We start from the raw sequence: 22079 nt of genomic DNA, 5'->3' as shown, positions 1-22079 counted from the left end.
CTTAGTTCGGGAACTGAACTAAGTTCAGGAACACCTCAAATCAGACAGTAGGTAATTCCAGAGTGGCTTGCTACCAGCTTGTCTCACCCGTGACGTGCTCTCCTTTGCTTCCACGCCTGCACTCATTTCAGTATATGGACAAAATAGACAGGAAGCAAGTGATTTGATTTTAATTACGGCCCAGGACAGCTGCATCGTGGAGAAGGTGCAAGAGCAGTTCCAGGGAAAAGCAATATTTGTAAGTGGCTATGTTCAAATTAGCTAGGAGTCAGCCTGAGGCTGTTAAAGGAGCTGTGCATTTGTTGAATGGATGGCTCCTCTCCCATCTTCTAAAAATACTCTTCAAAATACTGGTATATGTCCAGTGGAAGAAAGAACACTCCTAACCAGCAATTGCTAAGTAGTTTTTCTACTACTTTATTCCAAGGACAGAAAAACAGTGCACTTTAGTGTAGGAGAGGGAACTGCAAAACTGATAACAGACTGGGATGGGAGGAATACTGAAAAATAGCAAAGTAATAAGAGAAAAATTCCTGGAGTGTAAGACAGCAAACTCCCCAAAATACTTTGGCAAGAAAACATCTCTGAAGCACAAAGGAGGAAAACTCATCAATAGTACAGCAACAGTGATGAGAGACTAGAAATTATATATCCTGATCCAACAGATCACACTGACCTAAAAAACTTGGATCCTTCTACACTTTTCCTCCTTTACATCCATGGAAAATATACCAGCTGTGACTCTTCAGTTTACAGTATATGGACTAAAATTCCCAGATACTTACAGCTGACTATGCTACCCTAAAGCACAAAACAAAAACATTTCCCCAACGGCAAATCAAGCAAGAGTGTCATAGGAACTAGTACTATTTGCTATACAAATGCTTTTCTACTACAATGGCAAGCAACAAGACTTAAGAGATTGTGATCTTCTCTTAGGAGAGAAGACATCATCAGCTTGCATTGTCTGACAAAGACTACTTGACTAGAAAAAGCATTCCTAGTGACTCTCCATTCTCTCAGCCCTAGGTTTTGGCCAGGCTCAAATCAGTAGGTAATAAGGAAAAAAAAAAAAATCACAATACTTTCATCAGCTTTACAGTGGGAGTGAGAAAAGCAAAGCAGCTAGCACCCCTAAAGAGTTGTCACTCAGTAACTTTAACAAGAGGGGACAGAGGAGGACACATGGACTGTTATGCTGTCAGAGGCTGGTTATTTAATGACTGTATAAAATGGTCTGCATTTAAATAAGGGTTACAGGTCATTCTGCGTCATCTAAACTGACTGCAAAGCATTATATAGATCCTGCTCAGTATTTGCTGAGGGAAAGAGCTTAATCCTTTGGGTGTCTAACCCTGCTAGCAGGAATAAAAAGAACTCAAGGAACGGGGCTGGATTTAGGAAATTGAGATGTCTATTGGCAAAACAAAAAGACCCTGCTAACTGAAGAAAGGGAGCTCATAGCGGCTGTCTCAGGGGAGACAGTAATAAATGTACGCTCCTTTCTCCCACATAAAATTATACTGCTGGGGATACTATTTTTGTGACTAGCTAGAGGAAAAAAAAACTTACTTTGTTTTCTGTCTCCTTCATAAGGCAGGCTACAAAGTCAGTACTTTCTATTTTTCTTTGCAACCCAGAGACTGGGTACTTTCTTGTGACAGAGCTAGTTTCTGGTCAAAGATCAGTGAACTCTTTAAGGCAGACTAATAACAATCAAGCATGTCTCCTGTCTTCTGGGGTCAATGAAAGACTTTCTCTGCTTCTATAAAGTGTATGTGCCGAGTCCTTAATTAGGGCTTTGGACAAAGTGTTATCATAGCAGCCACTACTGACACTGCAACCAAGATCTGATCCTGTGGTAAGAACTCTCAACATCTGTTCCCCAAGATAAAAATATCAAATTGTTATGTCTTGTTAAGCATTTCTTCTCCCCTGCCTCAGTAGCAGTAGTAAATAAAGTTTACTGTACGACTGATACACAGCTCTCCGCTTTATGCGAAAGAGCTCTATTGCAAAGGTGTTGTGTAAAGACAAAGCAAAATTGGATACTGTTCCAGAAACTGCATAAACATAAGTACAAGAGACAAAGACAGATACAGACCAGTGGAAAAGTTCAAGAGACAGCAAGACAGCATCAGGACACGGAACAACTACCCTAACCTGAGTCGTGTTTTTATTGTTGTATTTTGCTGTGCTTTTCTTAATAGATCCACGGGTACAGGGGAGTTTTACACAAGATCAACGAATTGATTCTCTAGGTTCTTAAGGGAAGTGGCTCCTGTGTGCAAGGGGCAGCACTAGTGATGCTTGTGATGAAAATTATGCTTGTTTGAAAATTCAGCAAGTTAGAGATAAGAAAGGAAAGCTGACATCCTGACAGAGCAGTTCAGGAGACTCAGTTGGGGGATTTGCACACATAAAAGAAGGCATGCAGTTTGAGTCTAACACAGCAAAGAGGAGGTGTGGAAGATGTAACAAGAGCAGCGACAAGACTGAAGCAATTGACTGAGGAAGCAATCCCCACAATATCATTCTGAGTAGAGATGAGCAAGGAAGATAGATTGTGTCGGAGCCAATTAACAAACAGGTGCCGCAGTTATCAAGAAAAATTTGATTGAAGTCTCAGCTTTAGATATGCGCTAGATAAGGTCAAAAGTTTAATACAGCGTAAAGAGAAACTGCATACTACAGCCTGAGAAAAAGGATCTAGAATGGTGTTTAAACTGCAGGTGATGCCAATTTGTAAAACGTGGACAAGATTTATTTTCTTATAGAATAACTCAATATGGTCTTCTGAGAGGTGATAAGCCCTGGAAGAAGGAAAGGAAAATTTGTGGTGTATGTCAAGATGGCTGAGGATTAACTTAGAAGAGTCACGAAGCATCATGCTGTGTGGTGTGTGAGACAGCTGGGGTTGGGCTCCATAAGGAACAACCTTTCTCTCTGGTTCTTCCACAGACGTGCAGTGCAAACTTGGATTTAACCTTTAATGGCATTTTCTTAACATGAGATAACCAATCTCTTTTTGGGGTGCTCAGATACAGTGCTGTTATGATGAACATCACAGAGAAGCCTGTATTTCACAGATACAAACTTAAGCTACCATCAGTTCTCTACAAACAATTGCTTCACAAGCAGTGGTTTAAAATGAGACCTTTCCAGACTAAGTGGATTCAAAACAAGCACAAGAACTCCTCAGCTTTCTGAGCTTATGGTTATGTCTGCAAAGCACAAAAAGCTCCAAACTAGCTCTGAGCAGGCCAGCACATCTGTGCAACATGGCACAAAAACAATTACACAGATCCCAGAATTATCATAGCTGTGTCAGTGCAGTGCCAAGCCCAAGCTGAGAATTTCCACTTCTCAGCTAAACTAATTTGCTCAGGCACAGCTCCTTATGGATTAATCTACATTGCTTCTGGATCTGGAGCTAGCTCAGACATTGCTTACACACTATAAATGTCCTTCAGTTTCAGAGCTACCACCTCCAAGAAGCCAACAGGAACAATCAGGTGAAACATAACCACTTGAGCTTAACAACTCCAAGTTCCAAAGGAAACTAAAAAGGAAATCTCTTTGCCTTGTGTTCCCATCTCATTGAACTACTTTCAAGTTAGAGGTTTGTAAACATGTATATATCAGCAAGTATCTCAATCCATTGTGTTTGCTCAGCAGCATAACTAGTTCTGCCTAATTTTGTAGGACTAGCATTTAACATCGCTACGGCAGAATCCACCACTGATAGGAAATGAGAGAGGAAACTGCTGGTTTGCTAACTAATGCAACAATCTTCAAGTTCCAAAGGTCAGAAAACAGGTGGTTAAAGGTAGCTGGACTCCATAATTCTGCCAAATCCTTCTCCTGTCTGCTCAAGCTTAAAAAGCCACACACCTGCAAACCCTGTTATTACTGTTTTGGCATTTTTGGACAAAAAGTTGGCTTAAATAAAGAACATTCTAAGGATTTCTCCCCAAGTAATCAGCAAAAATCTTGCTAATGACAAGCACAAAAGAAAAGACTGAGGATCGCTTTCCTATAGCTCAATTGGCTGTTCAGTATTATCAAGAGCAAAAGATGTTACAGAAGATGTCTTCAGAGCTAGCTAGTCATCTGACAGCCCTCTCTAAATAAAGGTCCTCATGCTCATTAGCAGAAACATCACTATCAGAGCAAGCACTCTAAGTTCTGGCTGCCAGAAAATATTTTAATTGAAAACTCTCAAACTGCTTTGAGACTGGCTGTGAGATGGTCACGTAACTATTCAGCTATAAGACAGAGAAGATCACTCCAGATGGAAGAGCTCTGATTCAACATCTTGATAGTGAAGCAAGATCATTTTCAGAGAGCTTTTTCAACCCTGTTCTGATCAAATTGCTATGATCTGATAAAGGACCACTGCTGTCCCAATAAGGAAGTTGGCTTTATTGCCCATGACATTTAAATAGCAATGCATTTGCTTGCAAGAGGCAGCCAAAAGTCTGCCTCAATAAGGCTTACAGATTCATGAGTACAGAGATAACTTAAACCGGTACAACCACACACAGCCACAGCTTGTGAGCAGCTTTCCAGGACAGCCCTGTTCTAAGGCACTTCAGAGCTTGCTCTAGTGGCTAGATGAAGATTATTGAAAAGTCTGCATCTGCCATGCATTACAAGGAAATGTGTGTGTGCTTAGGAGAGGCATACAAACTTAGGACTGCCACTACACCTGAAACTCCATCACTCAATTTAGTCACTGGTGTCCTGCATAGTGTATTTTCTGTGTCAGTGCATCGTAAAGACTGTCATCCTTTCCTCCATTTCCCCTCCAAAAGCCACGAGAATTTGTCAATCAGTACACCTGAACTGCCCAAAACATGACCCAAGTTCTTTGCATCTATTCTATGCTATAGTATAATTAGTGTACATATAAATATACACACTATTCTATAGTATAGAATAGATACAAGACACTTAAGTCACATTTCCTTGCAATGCATGGCAGACACATCGACTGTCACTATGCTGGACACAAATAGCTGATCTACCAACAATCAGAATATCATTGCAGTTCTTTTTACCACTGGTAGCATGAATATATTAAATTAGAGCAACCAGATACTGAGTTGTCAGGTGACTATACATTTTCTTTCAGTGTCACCTGAATGAGGTTTAACACGCAGGATGCAAACGAAGCCAGAAGACGAAGCTGAATTTTTAGCTGTGTAACTAACCTGCTCTGCAACTTTCACACGTTGCTGTTTTTACATTTGTAAAGTATTTTTGCTCTGTAAAGTGCTTACACTTATCAAATGTAGGGGCCAACGGAAGAGTTAATTAACTGCATATATTGAATGCTAGGCTCTCTAAAACAATGCCTCCAGAGAGGCTGTTCCTAGTCAACTAGTATTTGTATCATTATTAGCAGCAGACCTACTCCAAATTGATGGCCAATTTTGCCCTCTTCCAGCAAAAGGCTAACATGGAATAATATTTGTGACAAGCAATATAGCTTAACCATGGTGCCTGTAGGACTTGGATGGCACACTTTGGACCCTTATTTCTACTTTATCCTATACCTAAAAACCAGATGGATTTACCGATGCTAAAGGAAGGTAGCGGGGTTCTGTAGTCTTGCATTAGCGCTGCTTGGTACAGTGCCTACTCCTAGTCATACGGTAGGAGATTGGCTGCCAGCACTCCCATTTGCAGGGTATCTACTGCAATCCTCTCAGTTCAATTTTGTTCAGGAATGATCAGCATCCTGCACAGAGAGCTCTTATCTTAGTCGTGTACGTCTCAGTACAGAGTCAATTCTTTCACCAGCTTCGCTTACCAAGCCTCTTAGAGGAGGCTCTTGGCACACATAAGGTTTTAATGAACTTGACCTTTTGAGGAACTCGTGAGCAAGGCCGCTCCAAGGCACTGTGTCTTTTTGGTCCAAGATACTCGCTTAGTGCCACTTAACTGGCGATCCTCATTTTGTTACCGTTGCTGCCAGTTACGCTTCAAGTATTAGTCTAACGGGCTGCTGTGATGCACGATTAAGACAGAAACTAAAGGATCTCACCCATTCAAACAAACCACAGCAGTTCTTACCTGAATCTCCTCAGTTTCATCCACCAAGAGGAAACTCACAACTTTCTCCGTCATCTTCCTTCTCTTGGTCTCCTCATCCATCCCCTCCTCCTCCCCCTGGTCTTGGGCTTTGCTAGCATGGTACACGGTGACAGGGTGCTTCCTTCTGTTCCCCCCAGCATGTGTTCTCTTCTGACACTCCACGCAGAGGTTGATTTTGCACACCTGGCACCTCACTGCTGCTATCTGCCTCGAGCCCGTCATACTGGCGTGCATTATGTTCCCATTGGCACCTTTGCAGGAGTCACAGTACGGGACATGGCCGGGTCTTATACGGGTCCGTTCGTGGTTCCGTAACCTTTCCGGCTGATGCAGCTCTTCTTCACAACGCTGGCACTGTAGGCTCCTGCACTCGTCACACTCAAAGATTGCTTCATCTGTCCCACTGCAAACATAGCTTTCCTGGCACAGGAGTGTCGTGTTCTGTCCTTTCTCTGCAGTTTGTGTGTGGGCGCTCATCTTCAGATTTCTTTAAAGCAATGCTTTTCCCTCCTGTTTCTGTTTTGAACAATGATACGTTTAAGAGTCATTTGCAAATTTAGTATTTTCTCAGGGAAAAGAAACACAACAGGAATTCTGTCGGCACTTAATTTTAAATAATTAATAGATGTTTCTGTAAGATTCATACACTGACCTGCTTCCCGGGAAGAGTCTTGTTAAGCACAGACAAAGGTTTCTTTCCCCAAAATAAACTTAAACAACGTGGCTGGTTTCATGTATTGTTATACCCAAATGCTAGTATACGTTCTTTCTCTGCTTAGCTGTATAACATATCTTCAGCGATGAGAAAAAACCCCAGTCTGGTGTACTGCAGCAGATAGGGCAAGTATTTCCCTGAAGCAGAGAACGGAGGGAGACAGGTGGTGACACAGAGGCAAAAAAGGCACTAGAAACGCACAAGTGCACATACACGTACCCGCACAGAGAGAGGACTGTGTCAATACTAGAAAATTCTCTGCTTTCGCTCCCCAGCTAAGCTCCTCCTTCAGAGTTCACAGTATTTATTTGCCGGGAATTTCCTGATGTGCTTCGCCAGATAAACAGAAATCCGCTCTCTTTGTGCGCTCCTTCTAGCAACGCGGGGTGACGACCGCTGCCGCCGCCGGGCTGACAGGCGACGGATCCCCTCCCTCCGCGACCCACGCTGCCCGCGCAGGCTGCCGAAACCAGCGCCCGCTACGGGCAGGCTGCGCACCGGCCCGCCTTTGTCTCGACCCGCTGCCGCCCGGCCCCGGCCCTGCCGCCCCACGCCGGCCCTCGGCCGCCTCCCCAGCCCGCACTCGGCCGCTCCCGCTCCGGCCCGACCCTCCGGCGGCTTCCGCGGACCCGGCCGGCAGCGACCGCCCGCGGCGGGCGCCGGGCAACCGGCCGGGACGCCGCGCCGCCCGCCGGCACTTGTGGCTCGGCCGCCCCGGGGCCTGGCGAGGGCGGCGGGCGCCCCCCGCCAGCCGGCGGCAGTTACGCAACGCCGGTGCCAGCCGGCGCCTCGCTCCCGCGCCCCGCACCTACCTGGGGCTGCGCCCAGCGCCGCGCCGTCTTGCTGCGAGCAGCGGCCGGGGAGGAAGCGGGGAGCCCCGGCTGCCTCCCGCCGAGCGGCGGCAGCGGGCGGGGAGCTGCGCCGGGGCCGGGAACAAAGGCGGCGCGGCACCGGGCGCCGAGAGCCGGGCTATTGTTTACAAGCCGGCGGCCACCTCTCTTCCCCTTCCTCCCGCCGGCAGCCGGTGACTAAGGAGTCGGGTCCCGGCCGCGGCTTCCTCCTCCTCCTCCTCCTCCTCCTCCTCCCCGCCCTCTCCGCGCCCGGGGGGGCGTCCCGGTTCTCCTCCCCCAGGGGCCGGGGCGGCGACCCGACCATGCAGGCGAGGCGCCCGGGAGGGGAGGGCAGGGCAGGACCCGCGCCCCCGCCGCCCTCCGCCCGCTCCCCTCCCCGCCGGCCGGGATCAGCTGATCGTGGGGAACTTCGGGGTGATTTTCTCGCCGCCGAGACGGGAAGGCGGGAGGCGGGGCGGCGCTGGCACGCCGGGAGCCGTAGTCCGGGGGCCCGGCGCCGCCTCACGGAGAGCCGCCGGCGGGCGGCGCGCCGCCGCGGGGCCCGGCCTGTCGCCTGCTGGGAGGTGTAGTTCCCGGGCCGCCGGGCGGGGCGGGAAGGGGCGGCGGCGGGGCCCGACATGTCGTCCCCGGGGCGGAGCCGGGAGGTTAGCGGGGCAGAGGTGGCGGCGGGTGGCGGCGGCGGCGGGGCTGAGGGCGCTGCGCCGCCGGGGGCGTTGCGAGGGCGGGGCGGGGCGGGGCGGGGGGGCCGCTGCCCCGGCGGCCGTGCCCTGAGGCGGCGCTGCCGCCGCCCGCCCCCGAGGGCGTCCGCGGGGAGGCGCGGTGCTGCCGGCCCCTTCGCCGCCCCGCGGGGTTTGCTTTTTCCCTTGCTCTGTTTTTGTCCCCTGCCCCGCGGCTGGCGGCTCTCGGTGGCGCCGCCGGTCCCTGCCGGGCTCCCCGAGGGCGGGCGGGCAGAGCTGTGGGCCGCCCTGCGCCGGAGGAGGGGAACAAGCCCCGGCAGGCGTCCGAGGGAAGGAATCGGTGGCAAAGCTCGCTCCTTCCATCTCCTGGAGGGCGACCGAGCAGCCGCTCCCAGGCCCCCAGGCCTGGCGAATAAGTGGGTCGCGGTGCTTGCCTGAGAGCCAGCTCGCCGGAGCCACGCGCGGGTTTGGACGACGTCTCGACGAGCAGTGCCACCGGTCGCTATAGTTATCGCCCTTTTTCCTTCTTCGTGACGGTAGCTACAGCCGCTGGGTGAACTGCCACCATTTATTTCGCTGGAAGCAGCTACAGATCTGAAATAGAGGCACACGACTGCCAAAAAAAGGCAGAATCGCGGTCAGAAACTGGAGCTGCGGAAACGGGCGGTGGGTGCGGACAGAGATGGTCAAAGGAGCCCCGTGGTGAGGAAGCAACCTCAGCCAGCAGCGGCTCCAGTGAGCTTTTGGCTCGTGGTACTGGCTGGAAAGGGCAGGGTGCTACCAGAAAAGGCCAAGTTATTTTTCATTGGCTGTACATGTATATGAAAATATATGATTTAGACAATAGGGAAAAATATCGTTGTTGTAGCGTAGCCAGTGCAATTTCTCTTCTAAAGTAACCAGAGTTTTTGGCTGGATGCTTGGCTCGGATGCTAATGGCTACCTCCCTGGAGGAAGGAGATGCACTGTTTCACTTCAGTGGACTCCACGCGTTGATAACCATGGGAGGGCAGCTGTAAAGTACCCCGTTGTTTGGTCGTGTACAAATAACTTCGAGAGGGAGACAAATTACATAACTGCATATTCATGTAGACAGCAGTGATTGCAAGTTTACCTTTAGTAAGGTCATCATTTCACAAAACTGAGTCAGCAGGTCCAACTACCACAAAAATGAGGCGTCGGTGAAGTTCCTAACGCTAGGAGTGACCGAGGCCCTGTCAGAATTCAAGTGTATTGCTGAAGTACTTTTGCTCTACCAGATTCTACTATATATATTTGCGTAACTGGGCATATACGTGGTTTATCTATTTCTCTTCTATGCAGTTTAGTGATGATGAATGACTGAAGATTGGGACAGTAACTGTCTTCCCTGTTCTCTTTCATACTATTACAATAATGTATTTTCACTCAGTATTTTGCAGAAAAGATTAATCAGAAAGATTAACTAAATAGGCTGACATCTATAGCAATAAACTTTTGCTGAACCAAATGTCTTCAGAGTAAAAAAATCCTGGGTAGTGTATATATTTAATACATACAGGGTAGAAACTTTTAAATCTCACAGTGCTATTCATGGGGAGCCAAGGAATCAAAGCAAATCTAAGGGATCTTCCCCTAAGTGGCTGTATTTAGACTGGTAATGTGACAGAGGGAGCGATTAAAGGGTATGAGGAAGAGAAGACAAAATGTAATTATTCATTTTGTGGTGTTAAAAAAGTACACTTGAAGGCTACTTTTATTTAAAATATTACAAAATCTACAAAGTTGCACTAGTTATTATTTTCTGCATAAAGCCTAAACTTTCATCCTCCACTGTTTACTACTTCTCTCTCTTAGAAAAAGTGCAACACTGCTCCTCCTGGAATCGGAAGTGTAGATTTAATTCCTCTTTTAAATGCCCTGCTTATAACCATAAATTTGGTTGTGCTATATGTAAAAAATCAATTCCAGCCGCTCCTTGAAAACAAGTTTTACTGATTTCCATGGGAGTAACATAGCATATACTGACGAGACAGAAACCTGCGTTGGATAGAGCAGATAAGCAGTAAGGATCCAGGATCCCAGGGATTAGTCACAGTTTTATAAAGACTCTACTCCTTCACCACTGTAGTATATCCTTTTTAGCCAGTGATTCTGGAGCTGTGGACTAGAACTCTGTTCCACCCATAAAACATTTAACATGGTGCATAGTCTAGAAACAACCTGATCTCTGTACCCTGAGATGCTGCCTAGCATGTTTAGAATGATTTCTCAGGCCTGAAATGCAAAACAATCTGCAGGCATAAAAAGCACTTCTTTTAATTTCGGCCTTAATTTTAAAAGCTATCTACTGCGCTCTTCTTGATTGGCTTGAGCATGAAACTCTGGAGTCCACAGCAAGGAACTTAATAAAGTGAACTGTGGTCAGTATCTGGAAAGTGGGATCTCAGTTTCACAACTGAAGGGTAGGAAGATAACATAGATAGGTTTAGGGGTAGGTAATTCTAAAATTCAATAGCAGCAAGAGAGAGATGTGGAAGTAGCTATTTTTACTGGATGCTTCTGATGCTATTCTTCCTTGATTAGGAAGGATACTGGAGACTAAAGTTCATGACATGTACAAGGGGAGTAAATGCAAAATGGTCTGTTTCTTTGGCTAAACAAAATAGATGAACATCTAAATCAGGAAAGCCTTTGCAATGTTTCCTGTAAACAAAAGGGCTTGTTACAGCAGTATAAGTGAATTCCGATTTCACATTTCTTTTTCAAGCAGGTAACAGTTTCAATCTGAGACAGCAGCATAGAAACAGGAAACTGAGAAGATTCTTTTTATGCCCTTTCTCTTTTCCTTGGTTTTCCTGCAAGCTGCAAAATGAGTACCACTTTTACCTGCCTAGGTATGTTTATAAATTATTCAAAATATTAACAGTAGTCAGTATTGCAGTTACTAAATACGTATTAGTTGAAGGGAGATATGCAGGCTGCATGGAATGAGTTGTAATTGATGGAAAGCAAAAATGGCGTTTCTGAAAGGGGAAGGAATTGCATGAAATCTTGAAGTATGTCCTAAATCTGCTACTGCTAAAATATTTACCCTTGCATATCATCTTGTAAAGCAAGGTGATGAACTGGACCTTAGTTCCAGCTCAGCTGTTGACCATTGAGTAGCATGTATGACATCAGTCAGGTAGATTTAATCTGCTCTGTGCTGAAGAAGTCAACAGTGTCTGCTTCGCAAGTTTTTCTTGCCATTACAGGTGGAGGGGATTGTTTGTCATTAGACTCTAGTCTTTTGAGCACTTTTCCTTAAACAGTGTATATAAACAGTGGAAAATGTAATATAGAGATAGTACGACTTTTTTTACCTAGCTGATCCAAAATGTTTTAAACAGTTTTGTGCACATATGCTTGTGTTGTTGTCTACCTCATAATCATCTGTAAGACCACCTTCCTTCCATTCACAGCCACCTCCTCTTCCCATTTGCAATTGCTTGCCATCATTGTTGTAACTACAGCAATTACTGTCTCGCATGTAATGTTGGGGGGAATTGTACGTTTAAAATTGTCTTCTAATGTAGTCTAAATGCTGGAAGTAGGTGAGGGAAACTACCAGCTGTAGACCATGGCTAGGCCCAACTGCTTTATAGCACAGCAAGATCTTTTTGTGGAGCATATGCCTGCCTAAGACACTGGTGTTTGCTCTTTTTGCCCTGTAAATCCGTAGTTTTTTCAGCAGAGATACAGCCTTCCACGAAAGCCAACCTTATCCTGGGCTGCATCAAAAGAAGCTTGGCCAGCAGGTTGAGGGAGGTGATTCTGCTCCTCTGCTCTGGCGAGACCCCACCTGGAGTACTGCGTCCAGCTCTGGGGCCTCCAAGCACAGGAAAGATGTGGACCTGTTGGAGCCGGTCCAGAGGAGGGCCACAAAAATAGTCAGGGGGCTGGAGCATCTCTTCTATGAGGAAAGGCTGAGAAAGTTGGGGTTATTCAGCTTAGAGAAGGCTCCAGGGAGACCTTATTGCGGCCTTTCAGTACTTAAAGGGGGCTTATAAGAAAGATGGGGACTAACTTTTTAGCAGGGCCTGTTGTGATAGGACAGGGGGTAATGGTTTTAAACTAAAAGATTTAGACTAGATATAAGGAAGCCATTTTTTACAATGTGGATGGTGAAACACTGGAACAGGTTGCCCAGAGAGGTGGTAGATGCCCCATCCCTGGAAACATTCAAGGTCAGGCTGGTGGGGGCTCTGAGCAACCTGATCTAGTTGACGATGTCCCTGCTCGTTGCAGGGGGGTTGGACTAGATGACCTTTAAAGGTCCCTTCCATCCCAAAGCATTCTATGATTCTGTATCTTTACATCTCCCGACTGTAAGATTGCTTTTTGGCTTAGCTTTCTAGGCCCTCAGAATTTCCTAAAGGCAGCCACAACACGTGGTCCCTCCTTATCAACAGGCTGTTCAACGCAAGAGGCGTATTTCCCGCGCCGCTGCGCCCGCGGGTGTCGCCGGCACCTACCACCCTCACAGCTGGGCCGCAGCGAAGCCCGGCCGCAGAGCGCGGCAGCGGGGAGGGCGCCCCGGCGTAGCCGAGGGGGCGCAGGCCAGCAGCCGGGGGAGGAGCCGGTGCCAGCCCAACGCGGGCGGCTTTCCAGGGCCTTCAGCCACCCGCGCCGCAGCCGCCAGCAGCCCCGAGCGACGGTGTTTGACCTCAAAGATGGCGAGGCTCCGGGCTGGGTCAAGGCGCCGCGCCGCGCCGCCCGCCCCCAGCGAAGATGGCGGCAGCCGGGACGCCTTCTTTCTCTCTCTCTGCCCCTCTGGCCGCCGCCGCTCTATGGTTGGGCGCGTTATTGTCTGGGTGCGGCGCGGGAGGGCGCTCTGGCACGGCCGCCTCTATGGTGGCGCGGCGCGGTGCAGGTCGGGCCGCTGACGGAAGGGGCGGGTCACATGACCCCGCGCAGCGCGGCGGCGGCGGCGCGGCGCGGTGTGTTCGCGGCCTAGTGGCGCCCCGCGGCCTCCCAGCTGGGCCTCAGGCGGCCGAGCGGCGTCCCCCTGCACCACCCCCGACCCGCGCGGCTTGGAGGGGCCGCGGCGGCGCTCCGGACGCGGCTCCTGCTCCGCAGCGAAGGGGTGAGAAGCGGGGGGATGAGAGGGGGAGGGAAGGCGGCGGCGCTTCAGCCGCCTGCTGAGAGGAGGCGCGGCCGGGGCCGGGCCGGGGCCGCTCTGCCGCGCCCCGCACCCTGGGCCGTGGCAGGCGCCGGCGGCCTCTCGGCGGCCGCGGCCCGCGCCTCGGCGGAGAGGCGGCGCGGGCCTAGTGGCGGGGTGGAAGGGGAGCGCGGCCTCGGGGAGGCGCTCGCGGGCGGGCGGCGGGGGCCCTTCGCTTCCTCTCCCGCCCAGGAGGCGTGGGAGCCCCTTCCGCCTCCCGGAGGCGCGGCGGGCGGCCGGCCCCGGCGGGCGGGGCGGCGAGCGGCTCCGCGGAAGGCGAGGGGAGCCCATCTCGCGGCCGGGACGAGGCCCTGCGCCTCTCGGGTGGGAGCGGACGAGCCCCTGGCGGAGCGTCTGCCGGCGCCCGAAGCTGCTGCCCGGCCTGGGCCGCGCCGGGCCGCCTCTGGCTGCGGGTGGGATTTCACTTTTCGGTGCCGGGGAAGCGGGTTTTGCGAGGAAGCGTCTTTCGACGGTATCGCGGCAGGGACGTTAATGTCCTTAGTGTGGACTGGGGTGGTCATCTTAAAACACGCGTCAGCAGCTTGTGCATAAAAGAGCCGGAGTGATTCATCCGTGTCGGTAACAGCTGTGATGCGTATATTCGCATGTTTTTCTCATGATGTCTTTTTCCATTATAGAAAAAGACCTTTGTCTGCCTGAAGGAAAAGAGGTTTTTGTGTTTAAGTACAGCGAACATCCCGAACACAACTAACTTTTTTTTGTAGTAGGTCTTACAGGAAGTGAAGTCTTAAAGTTCTATAGTTCTCAGTCTATTCAGATTAAAATGCACGCACACGGATTTTTAGTAATTTTTTGTGGGGCAGGAATGCATTGCTTCAGGTATTGCATCAGCATCTGTGGAAGATGGTCCAGAACAAAGTCGAAGAAGGAAGAACAGGATGGTTTCTTACTTGCCTTGTAAAGGGGTGGCATTGTACATAGCCCTTCACATTTCTCTGCTTCTGTCTCTCAAGTGCCCATTCACATAAACGTTGTAATGCCACAGCTGTGTTTGTGTTTTGGGAAGAGTTAACAGCAAAGTTAGAGTGGACAGTCACTTATTTGACTGACTAGGGCTTTATGTGGGCGCAGAGACACAGAATTAGATTAGGAACTGAATCACAGATCATAAAGTTCTGGTGACATGTTTAATGGAGCCCTAGTTAAAGGGCTTTCGGACTGAGGCCTTGGTTTGGATAAGCATGTTGCTTTTTGGGTAGCTCCATAATATTTTGGGATTCAACTTATTTCATGGCAGTTAGTGAACACTTTCTAGATCACCTCTGAAAAACAGGCTTGAGCAAATACTAGTTTTGTTTGTTCAGAAATAAATACACTTAGAAAATCTATAATCTGTTTTATCTGTCCCCGTGTCTGTTGTGTTTGACATTGAAGCCTTGCTTAGCTTGCAGGCAATTTTGGAGAAAACTGTAGAAAGTGGATATTTTCACTCAGAGAATCAGTGGACTTGAAATAACAGATTTTTCTTTTAGGGAGCTTTTTCTTGTGAGAAGCAATAATATAAACAGCATTTCCAGTTGTTGACAAACTATGGGGTTAGTTATTTTTATAATGGAACAGCTTAAAAATCCATGCATCATGTAGAGACTGATGTAAAAGCCCATGTGATAGTACTGACTTTAATAGGTTGGTTTACCGCACGTTTTCTCCAGTGGTTTCTGAGAATGCTTTTGTTGCTCAGCTGCACCCATCATGTGACACAAAATATAAAAAATACTTTGTCACAAATTAGAGGAAATTATTATTCACTCTGTGTTGCTGCCTAGATATTGACATTAGAATCAAATGCCAAAACATTGTATGGTTCTTAATAGGAATTACTCTAATTCTTAAAAAGCATTAGAAACATTTTTATGTGTGAAAGCTTTTTTTATAGGGACATTTCAGTGAAATGTAATAACATGGATATACAAATCAAATGTCTTGGTATAACATCTCTTTAACCAGGGTGTTACTAAATAGCATAGTGTTACACACTTACCATAGGTGTGGATTTTGTCAGGCACTCTTGTAATAATCTAAATATTAAGATTATAATCAAAGCTGAATTGTAGTTAATTAAAAAACAAATTCCAAACAAGTTTTGCGCTTACTGCTCCCGTATTTGAGGGACTAGCTTGCACAGCTGTTTTGTGCAACTTAGTCTAGACTAAGTGTACAGATTTTTTGTGGTGCAGAAGAGTTGTATTGGGAAAATGTTGAAGAGAAGTTAAAATCAGACAAAATGAAATCAGGCTAGATCAGCCATACTGTCACTGCTGTTATGACACTACATGTATGTATTCTTGAAACGCGTTAAGTTTGTTTATGCATTAAGACTTAAGCATTTTTATAGTTAATTTTAACTTTGTTTAGTATAACAGCAGCTCAACAGTAAGTATTGCAATTGTTTGTTTCATAGAGAACTTAACTGTTTTGAAAATGGGTAAAATGTTTTGCAGGTTTTTAAATAAAAGTTATGATGTGTAAACACAGAGATACTAAGGAGAGAAATCCTGTGACACTGGTAGAATTCTGATGCTGCCCTGAGTAGGTGATATAATTGTCACTTTAAAATACATTAGTCACCAGTGATTTTTAATAAACTTACTTTCTGTTTATGACATATCTCTTCACTCCTTTATTAAAAAATTGAATAAATTTTAAAAAAGGTTTAAAGAATACTATGATTTTAAAAAGACTACATCAACAGTGCAGCCAGACCAGTACAATCTTCTCATATAGTGAGTCCCCTCCTATTGGGACTTTTGGGAGTCGGAGATAATAAAGAAGCATGGGGCAGCAATATCTGAACAACGGTGACCCTTATTTCATAGTAATTCTGAGTTCTGTGTGGTCTCAGACACTTGAGTCCAGCATGCCCCGGGGCCAGCCCTGTGCACTTGTTTAGTTGTGCATCAGAGCTAGCGTGCTTCTAACAGGCAGAGCTCCGGCCCAGCAGGGATAGCACCGAGTCAGAATTAACAAGTCTCAGTGGATTTTACCAAACCTTAGAGCCATGTGGGTATTCCTGTACTCTCCCCAAGTTTCAGAAGATAGGTGCAGCTGGCTCTGCATGGCGTTTGGTTCCACCAGGACTTATTAACTCGGAAGAGCCGTGTATGAAAGCAACTGAACTCCTTCTAGGCCAAAGTTGAACCTGGAATATTACAGCTGTGTTTGTGTAGCACTTGCTTTAGTTAATAGCTCAGGCTGGATTTGAGCTGGGTCTGCTTATGGTAAGCTTAGATGTTTTGCCATCCATGACATCATTAATCTTCAGCTTACAAAAATTGCCTAAGGCTAATAAAGTGTGCACCTACATTACTGTGTTAACTCAGATCAGGAGTGTGCTTTTGAAGGAAGTCTCGCAGTCATCTTCACTTGGGAAGCCTTTTTTCATATTGGTTTGCACTATTCAAGTGGATGAACTGGATTCCTTTTGGACGAAAATATATTGAAAAATGTGCTCTTACCTGGAAATGGGCATTCGTTCCAGTGGGATGAACCTCCCCAAATTGTGTAGTGTGGACATTAGGGTCTCAGCTTCATCTGTTTTAACAGACCTGCTCCTGTTGTACACCCTGCACGGACATAGCGTAAATTGAGAGAGACCTGACACAAATCCATCATTTTGAGGGCCGAAGATGCCATTATTTCGGCATTTTGAATGGTGTCAGGCTAGATGCTCACTGCTTTTCTTGCCCCTGTAGCTTTGTGAGCACTGTCACATTCACACAAACTAATCTCTCACTTAGAGCTGCTAGTTAAAATGCAGCTGTCAGGAATGCTGCTCACATCCAATTTCACTTAAGGTAATAATTTCATAAGTCAACTTAGGCTTTAAAAATATCTCAGGACTGGTTAGTTCCTTACTTACACATTTGAATATATTGGGGAAATTTGAAGATCACCATATACAATACTGAGACCGCAGTAAATATATCGGACACTGATCACTGAACTGTACTGACAGGGTAGCAGGACAGTTTGCTGAGAAGTTCAAGATACTGTTCCTGTGATTTCTACAAGTGTATTCTACCTAGACGTAGCTTAGCATCTCAACTTTCCGTACCTAACTCTTGGTTTCTAGTTGCTTATAAATTTGATGTCAGAGGCCCCTCTGACCATGGGAAGAGCATGTATGTTTCTTGTGTGTTCTCTAGCTGCTGAGAGAAAAAAATGTGCTACGCAGTTCCCTTCATTGTAGCATCTTGGCTGCTGCAAGGAACTGGACGCATCTTTTTCTCTCATCCAGATCTCTCACTTCTCCAGTGAGCAGTTTCAATCTTGGTATCTGTTGATCCTCACAGTTTTCGTAACAGAAACAGAATTAAACTGTTCTCTTTGCTGTTTTCGCATTGGTAGTTACATATAGTAGCAAGAACGAGACCAAGGCTTTCTTTAATTGTAGTGTTGATCATCAGTGTCACAGGCAGCAGAGGTGCTAGGATTGGTCTGTGCAAGAATTAAGTCCGCACCAGGGCAGCTTTCTAGCTGCTGTGAAAATAACTGTACAAATATGGAAGAAATAAGAACAGAGTGCTTCAAGTAAAATGGGTTGTTACAAATAATGATGTTTCACGTCCATCTGACTAGAAGATTGAAAGACTAAATTTGATCCATTCTTGTTCCTTTTATGCAGTAACAGTTACTTCACTGACTGCTAAGTCTTTGCACTTTTTATTTAAATTAAAAAAAAAAAAGTTTGCCTGTGTCCATATGTAACATCCCTTGAGTACGGTATGTTTCAGCATCCTTTATTTCAAAGAACTGTTTCACTTCTTAGTCCATAGGCTTTTTTTTTAGCTTCTCCAAAATGGTGTCTCAGATAAAGTGCTTATCAGAGCAAGAGAAGGGACTGCACCTACAGGCAGTCAGGAAAATTACTTCTCCAATTGTTCTTTTTTTGTTTAACAGACCACTCCTTAATGTCTTGTGGGCCTCAGATGGTGTAACGCTATTGCAGCCTGTTTAGAACCACCTCAGAGCTTATTGCTCTACCATCCTACCCCAAAGCTTTGAATTTTGTCCAGTTGTCTATCAGCTTACAATATAGGTAAGAACTGAGAGCATTAAAGATCTTAATTTTCTGCCTTTCCTGGGACCCTTGGCTGGTTTTTTTGGTGAAAAAGTTTCAAATAGTGATATCAAGGTGGATAATGGAGTTCTGTTCCCTTCTATACCACCCAGGTTTCAGATTCTAGAGGAATGTCAGCTGATGTGCGTGTAGTCTGAAAAGACAATAAACAATGTTCTTCCAAATAAAATGTTTTGGCAGTAGACCTTTGCTGCTTTTCTTTGCCCATTCAGTTTTAAAAATTCAAGAATGACAGAAGAGGTGTGTTCTTAGGCATATGGATTCTAAGGGGGGAGAGGTTTTGTGTTTATTATATTGTATAAAATAATCTTTATTGAACTGTTGGAGGAATGCTTGCGTTTGCTGTCTTGTTTCTTCTACCGTCTTAGACCTTGTGTCGCAGGAGCGTTTATCTTTTCTCCTGGTAAGATGTTGATGAATGCCCTTTGGGGCCAATTAATGAATGCCATCATCACGAACCTCTTGTAATTGATGTAGCTGTAAATGTGTCTTTGGGTGAATTATGCTATAGGGTTATATATGTGTTCTTAGAATAAATAAGTTCTGATATTCAAAGGTATTACCAAATACATTTGGGTTTCCCTTTCATCCTCTCCGGTCCTGTATATATATTTATCTCTCATAGTTGTTTCCAGGCTCTGTGGGAATAAAGTTTTGCTACGTGATTCTCTTATTATCATTTTTTAGCTCTTTCAAATGTATCTGCTATTATGGTAGAGTCCTGATGTTAGCTCTTACTTGTAGTATTTAAGACTGTCGTTTCGCTACTGGAAGGCACATCTGTTTCCAGCAAAGCCCGTTTCCTGTTTCTTGTGTGTTCAATACCAGGAAACGGGGGAAAGCATCTTAATCATCGACAGATCTGCTGTACGTATCTAAATTTTGCTTATCATAACCCTTTTTCTCAAAGCCTCCTGCTTCGGTTTTGACTCGTGGTTGCCTGTTTGGAAAATAGTTGCAGTGAAGATACGGTACTGTAGGCTGTAAAGCAGTCTGTACAGTCCCTTTGAAAAGTGCAAATGTTTGTGCAGACAGCTAACTGGACTCTTGTCACTTGTGATATGGTGTCTTCATGATTCGTATCCACACAGTCCAGTGTGTTTGAAGTTCCTCTAGTGCTTCCTCACGGCAGCGTGAATGTGCCTGTATGCTCAACAGGAATATTGGTGACCAGTTTTGGGTTTTTTTAGGACTCAGGGCCAACCTTTTTTGAAGACTTAACCATGTAGGGTTGCTGAGATAATATTGGAAGCAGGAGTACATGCTTTGTTGTGTTAAGAGTGATCTTGAGTTTTTTATTATTGGGTGGTATCTGTTACAGGGTCAGTAATGTGCACGTAATAATAACCATCTGAATAGCAAATGATGTTAAAACAGTCTTTACTCTCCATAGTAGCGTATTGACTCTCAGCTCATGGGCTATCGTCCAAGTTGAGCTCTAGAAATGTGTGAACTGGAAAGTTTAAAAATAGATCAGTGAACCCTCTTCCAAGCTTTTAACTGTCTCTGTGCTGGAATTCGGAGATCTCCCCAGTGTCGTCTGAAGTACAATTTCCATTAATGCTGAGCATTGGGATGGCCCAGTTCTTTCTCACATCTAGTTCCACAGTTGTATTGTGTGTGATCATTTCTTGTACAAGACAGCTACTTGCCTTATTGAAAATGTATTACAAGACTACTTCTGTTTTCAGATACTGCAAAAGATAGCTTTATTTCAAAGAATCTGTACAAACTGTTAAACGCTGTTTAATTCACACTCCTTGTAAACCATTAGTATGAGGAGTCAGATGTGGTTGGTTTTCTCTTTCACTTCATTCTGAAACACTGTGCTAGAAGTGCTGTTTTTCATTGTGAAAGAAGACTTCTACTACATATGTAACTTAACAGCTGGGGAAAAAGAGTTAAAAATAGTTTTAGTTTGTAGTTGAATGTCCATATAAAGATTTAAAATCATCATGGACGCTTATAATTTGCACTGCTTTTGTAATTCATGTTTGGGAACTGACTAGTACAAGTTTCCTTTTCTATCTTTTTGACAGATTGTGACTGGAAGAATGTCTTTTCCACCTCATTTGAATCGCCCTCCTATGGGAATCCCAACACTTCCCCCCGGGATCCCACCTCCACAGTTTCCTGGCTTTCCTCCACCTGTACCTCCTGGTAAGTTATGTTAGTATATGGAAGTGTTGTAGAACTAAATTTCCGTTTATTATTATGAATTGTAGTATTTATAAAAGTTACTGGCTCTTAATGTATTTCAGTAACTCTGATTTGTGTACATTGCAATTGAGTTTCTAGTTTACTCACAGATCCTGTCATGTGAGCAAGCTCCTTTTGGTCTACCAAAAGCTGCTTACTTCTTACCAGAAATCAAACCGTTAGAGACAATACTGGACTTTGTCTTGAACCTTTTTTTTCAAGACTGAAGCATGTGGTGATTTTTGTTAACGTTAGGTATTCTAAGAGCCACTGTTTTGACAGTAGACTATGATTTTCAATTTCTTTCAAATAAGCCATTGTAATAGACTTTAGAAACGCTGAGTACGTGTGGTGTGAAAATGTAGGAGTAACTTTCAGAGAAGGTCCAACTTTTTTCTCCACTTTTTTATAAGTCCCTCTTTCTTTTATTCTGCTTCTTACATACTTTCCTCCACACATCTTGCAAACTTACTGTTACATTCATCATTCCTTCTAATCTTCCTAAAATTAATCCCACCTTTTTTCCTTTGTTCATCTGTAAGATCAGCCTCTGTTTTTCGCATTGAGACTTTAATTTGTTGGTCTGGAACCACCTTCTTTCTGTACATTGCCAGTATGGATAACAGTGACTGAAGGCAGGAGACCACAGAGTGAGTGGGAGAGAGGAATATGTAAGAGAATTACCCCTTTAAAATTCATCACAAGGGCTGCAGAAAATAACTGCTGTCTGTCTTAAGCTGTGTTGTACACAAGTGTTTTGTAGACAATAAAGGCATTCAAAAACCAGATGGCTGAACTCCGGAGTCATTTGTGCACATCCATTCATCAGGCTAATCCTTACTTGCATTAATTTTCCTAAACTTTTTTTTCCTGAGATCCATGAGATACTATCTGTTTTCTGCTAAAGGCAGAGTTCTTGATTAGGTAGCGCTCTGCCATCAAAAATTTCAGGTTAAAATTTAAAACCATACCTCTTATCTTTACTAGCTCCAGTTTATATATACTAGTGTGAAAAACACCAGATACTTTTAAAAATAACTTTCTGAAGAATATTTTTAAATGCCTGATACGAGTTTCTGCTCTGAACATTTGCTTCTTAACATGTGCAACAAAGATCTTTTTGTTCTCTTGTTATGTTTGACGTTTTATATAAATAGTCTTGTTTCAGTATTATAATCCAAACAGTATGTAGAGTGGAGGAGCCTGGTATTAAGTGAGAATTAAATTTTTCTCTGCACGCTACAAGCATGAT

The 22079-nt window shown here is 45.4% G+C and overlaps 2 protein-coding genes across 9 annotated transcripts in view; one reads left to right on the top strand and one right to left on the bottom strand.

The window, feature by feature from the left end:
- The window catches only part of ZFYVE1 (zinc finger FYVE-type containing 1), a 28105-nt gene extending 19816 nt beyond the window's left edge, over nt 1-8289 (bottom strand). Inside the window, exons 1-3 of one of the 4 annotated variants that reach the window (XM_087746390.1) lie at nt 7630-8288; nt 6755-6954; nt 6082-6618 (exon numbers count right to left, since the gene is read on the bottom strand). In XM_087746390.1, the coding sequence (XP_087602516.1) occupies nt 6082-6579 (498 nt within the window). In that variant the 5' untranslated portion in view covers nt 6580-6618; nt 6755-6954; nt 7630-8288. Of the gene's footprint in view, nt 1-6081; nt 6619-6754; nt 6955-7036; nt 7554-7629 lie in introns of those variants that run through there. The other 3 variants (XM_087746391.1, XM_087746392.1, XM_087746393.1) reach the window with 3 other exon arrangements.
- A 2825-nt stretch (nt 8290-11114) lies between these two features.
- The window catches only part of RBM25 (RNA binding motif protein 25), a 36811-nt gene continuing 25846 nt past the window's right edge, over nt 11115-22079 (top strand). For 2 of the 5 annotated variants that reach the window (XM_087746389.1, XM_087746385.1), the window contains exons 1-2: nt 13271-13452; nt 20668-20788. In XM_087746389.1, the coding sequence (XP_087602515.1) occupies nt 20683-20788 (106 nt within the window). In that variant the 5' untranslated portion in view covers nt 13271-13452; nt 20668-20682. Of the gene's footprint in view, nt 11222-13270; nt 13453-13980; nt 14000-18441; nt 18587-20667; nt 20789-22079 lie in introns of those variants that run through there. The other 3 variants (XM_087746386.1, XM_087746388.1, XM_087746387.1) reach the window with 3 other exon arrangements.

Source organism: Nipponia nippon, unplaced genomic scaffold, assembly GCF_047370975.1.
Source record: "Nipponia nippon isolate SJK-2023a ecotype South Korea unplaced genomic scaffold, ASM4737097v1 scaffold_10, whole genome shotgun sequence".
Classification (NCBI taxonomy): domain Eukaryota; kingdom Metazoa; phylum Chordata; class Aves; order Pelecaniformes; family Threskiornithidae; genus Nipponia; species Nipponia nippon.
The sequence above is the reverse complement of the archived record's forward strand: the minus strand, read 5'-3'. Positions and strand labels throughout refer to the sequence as shown.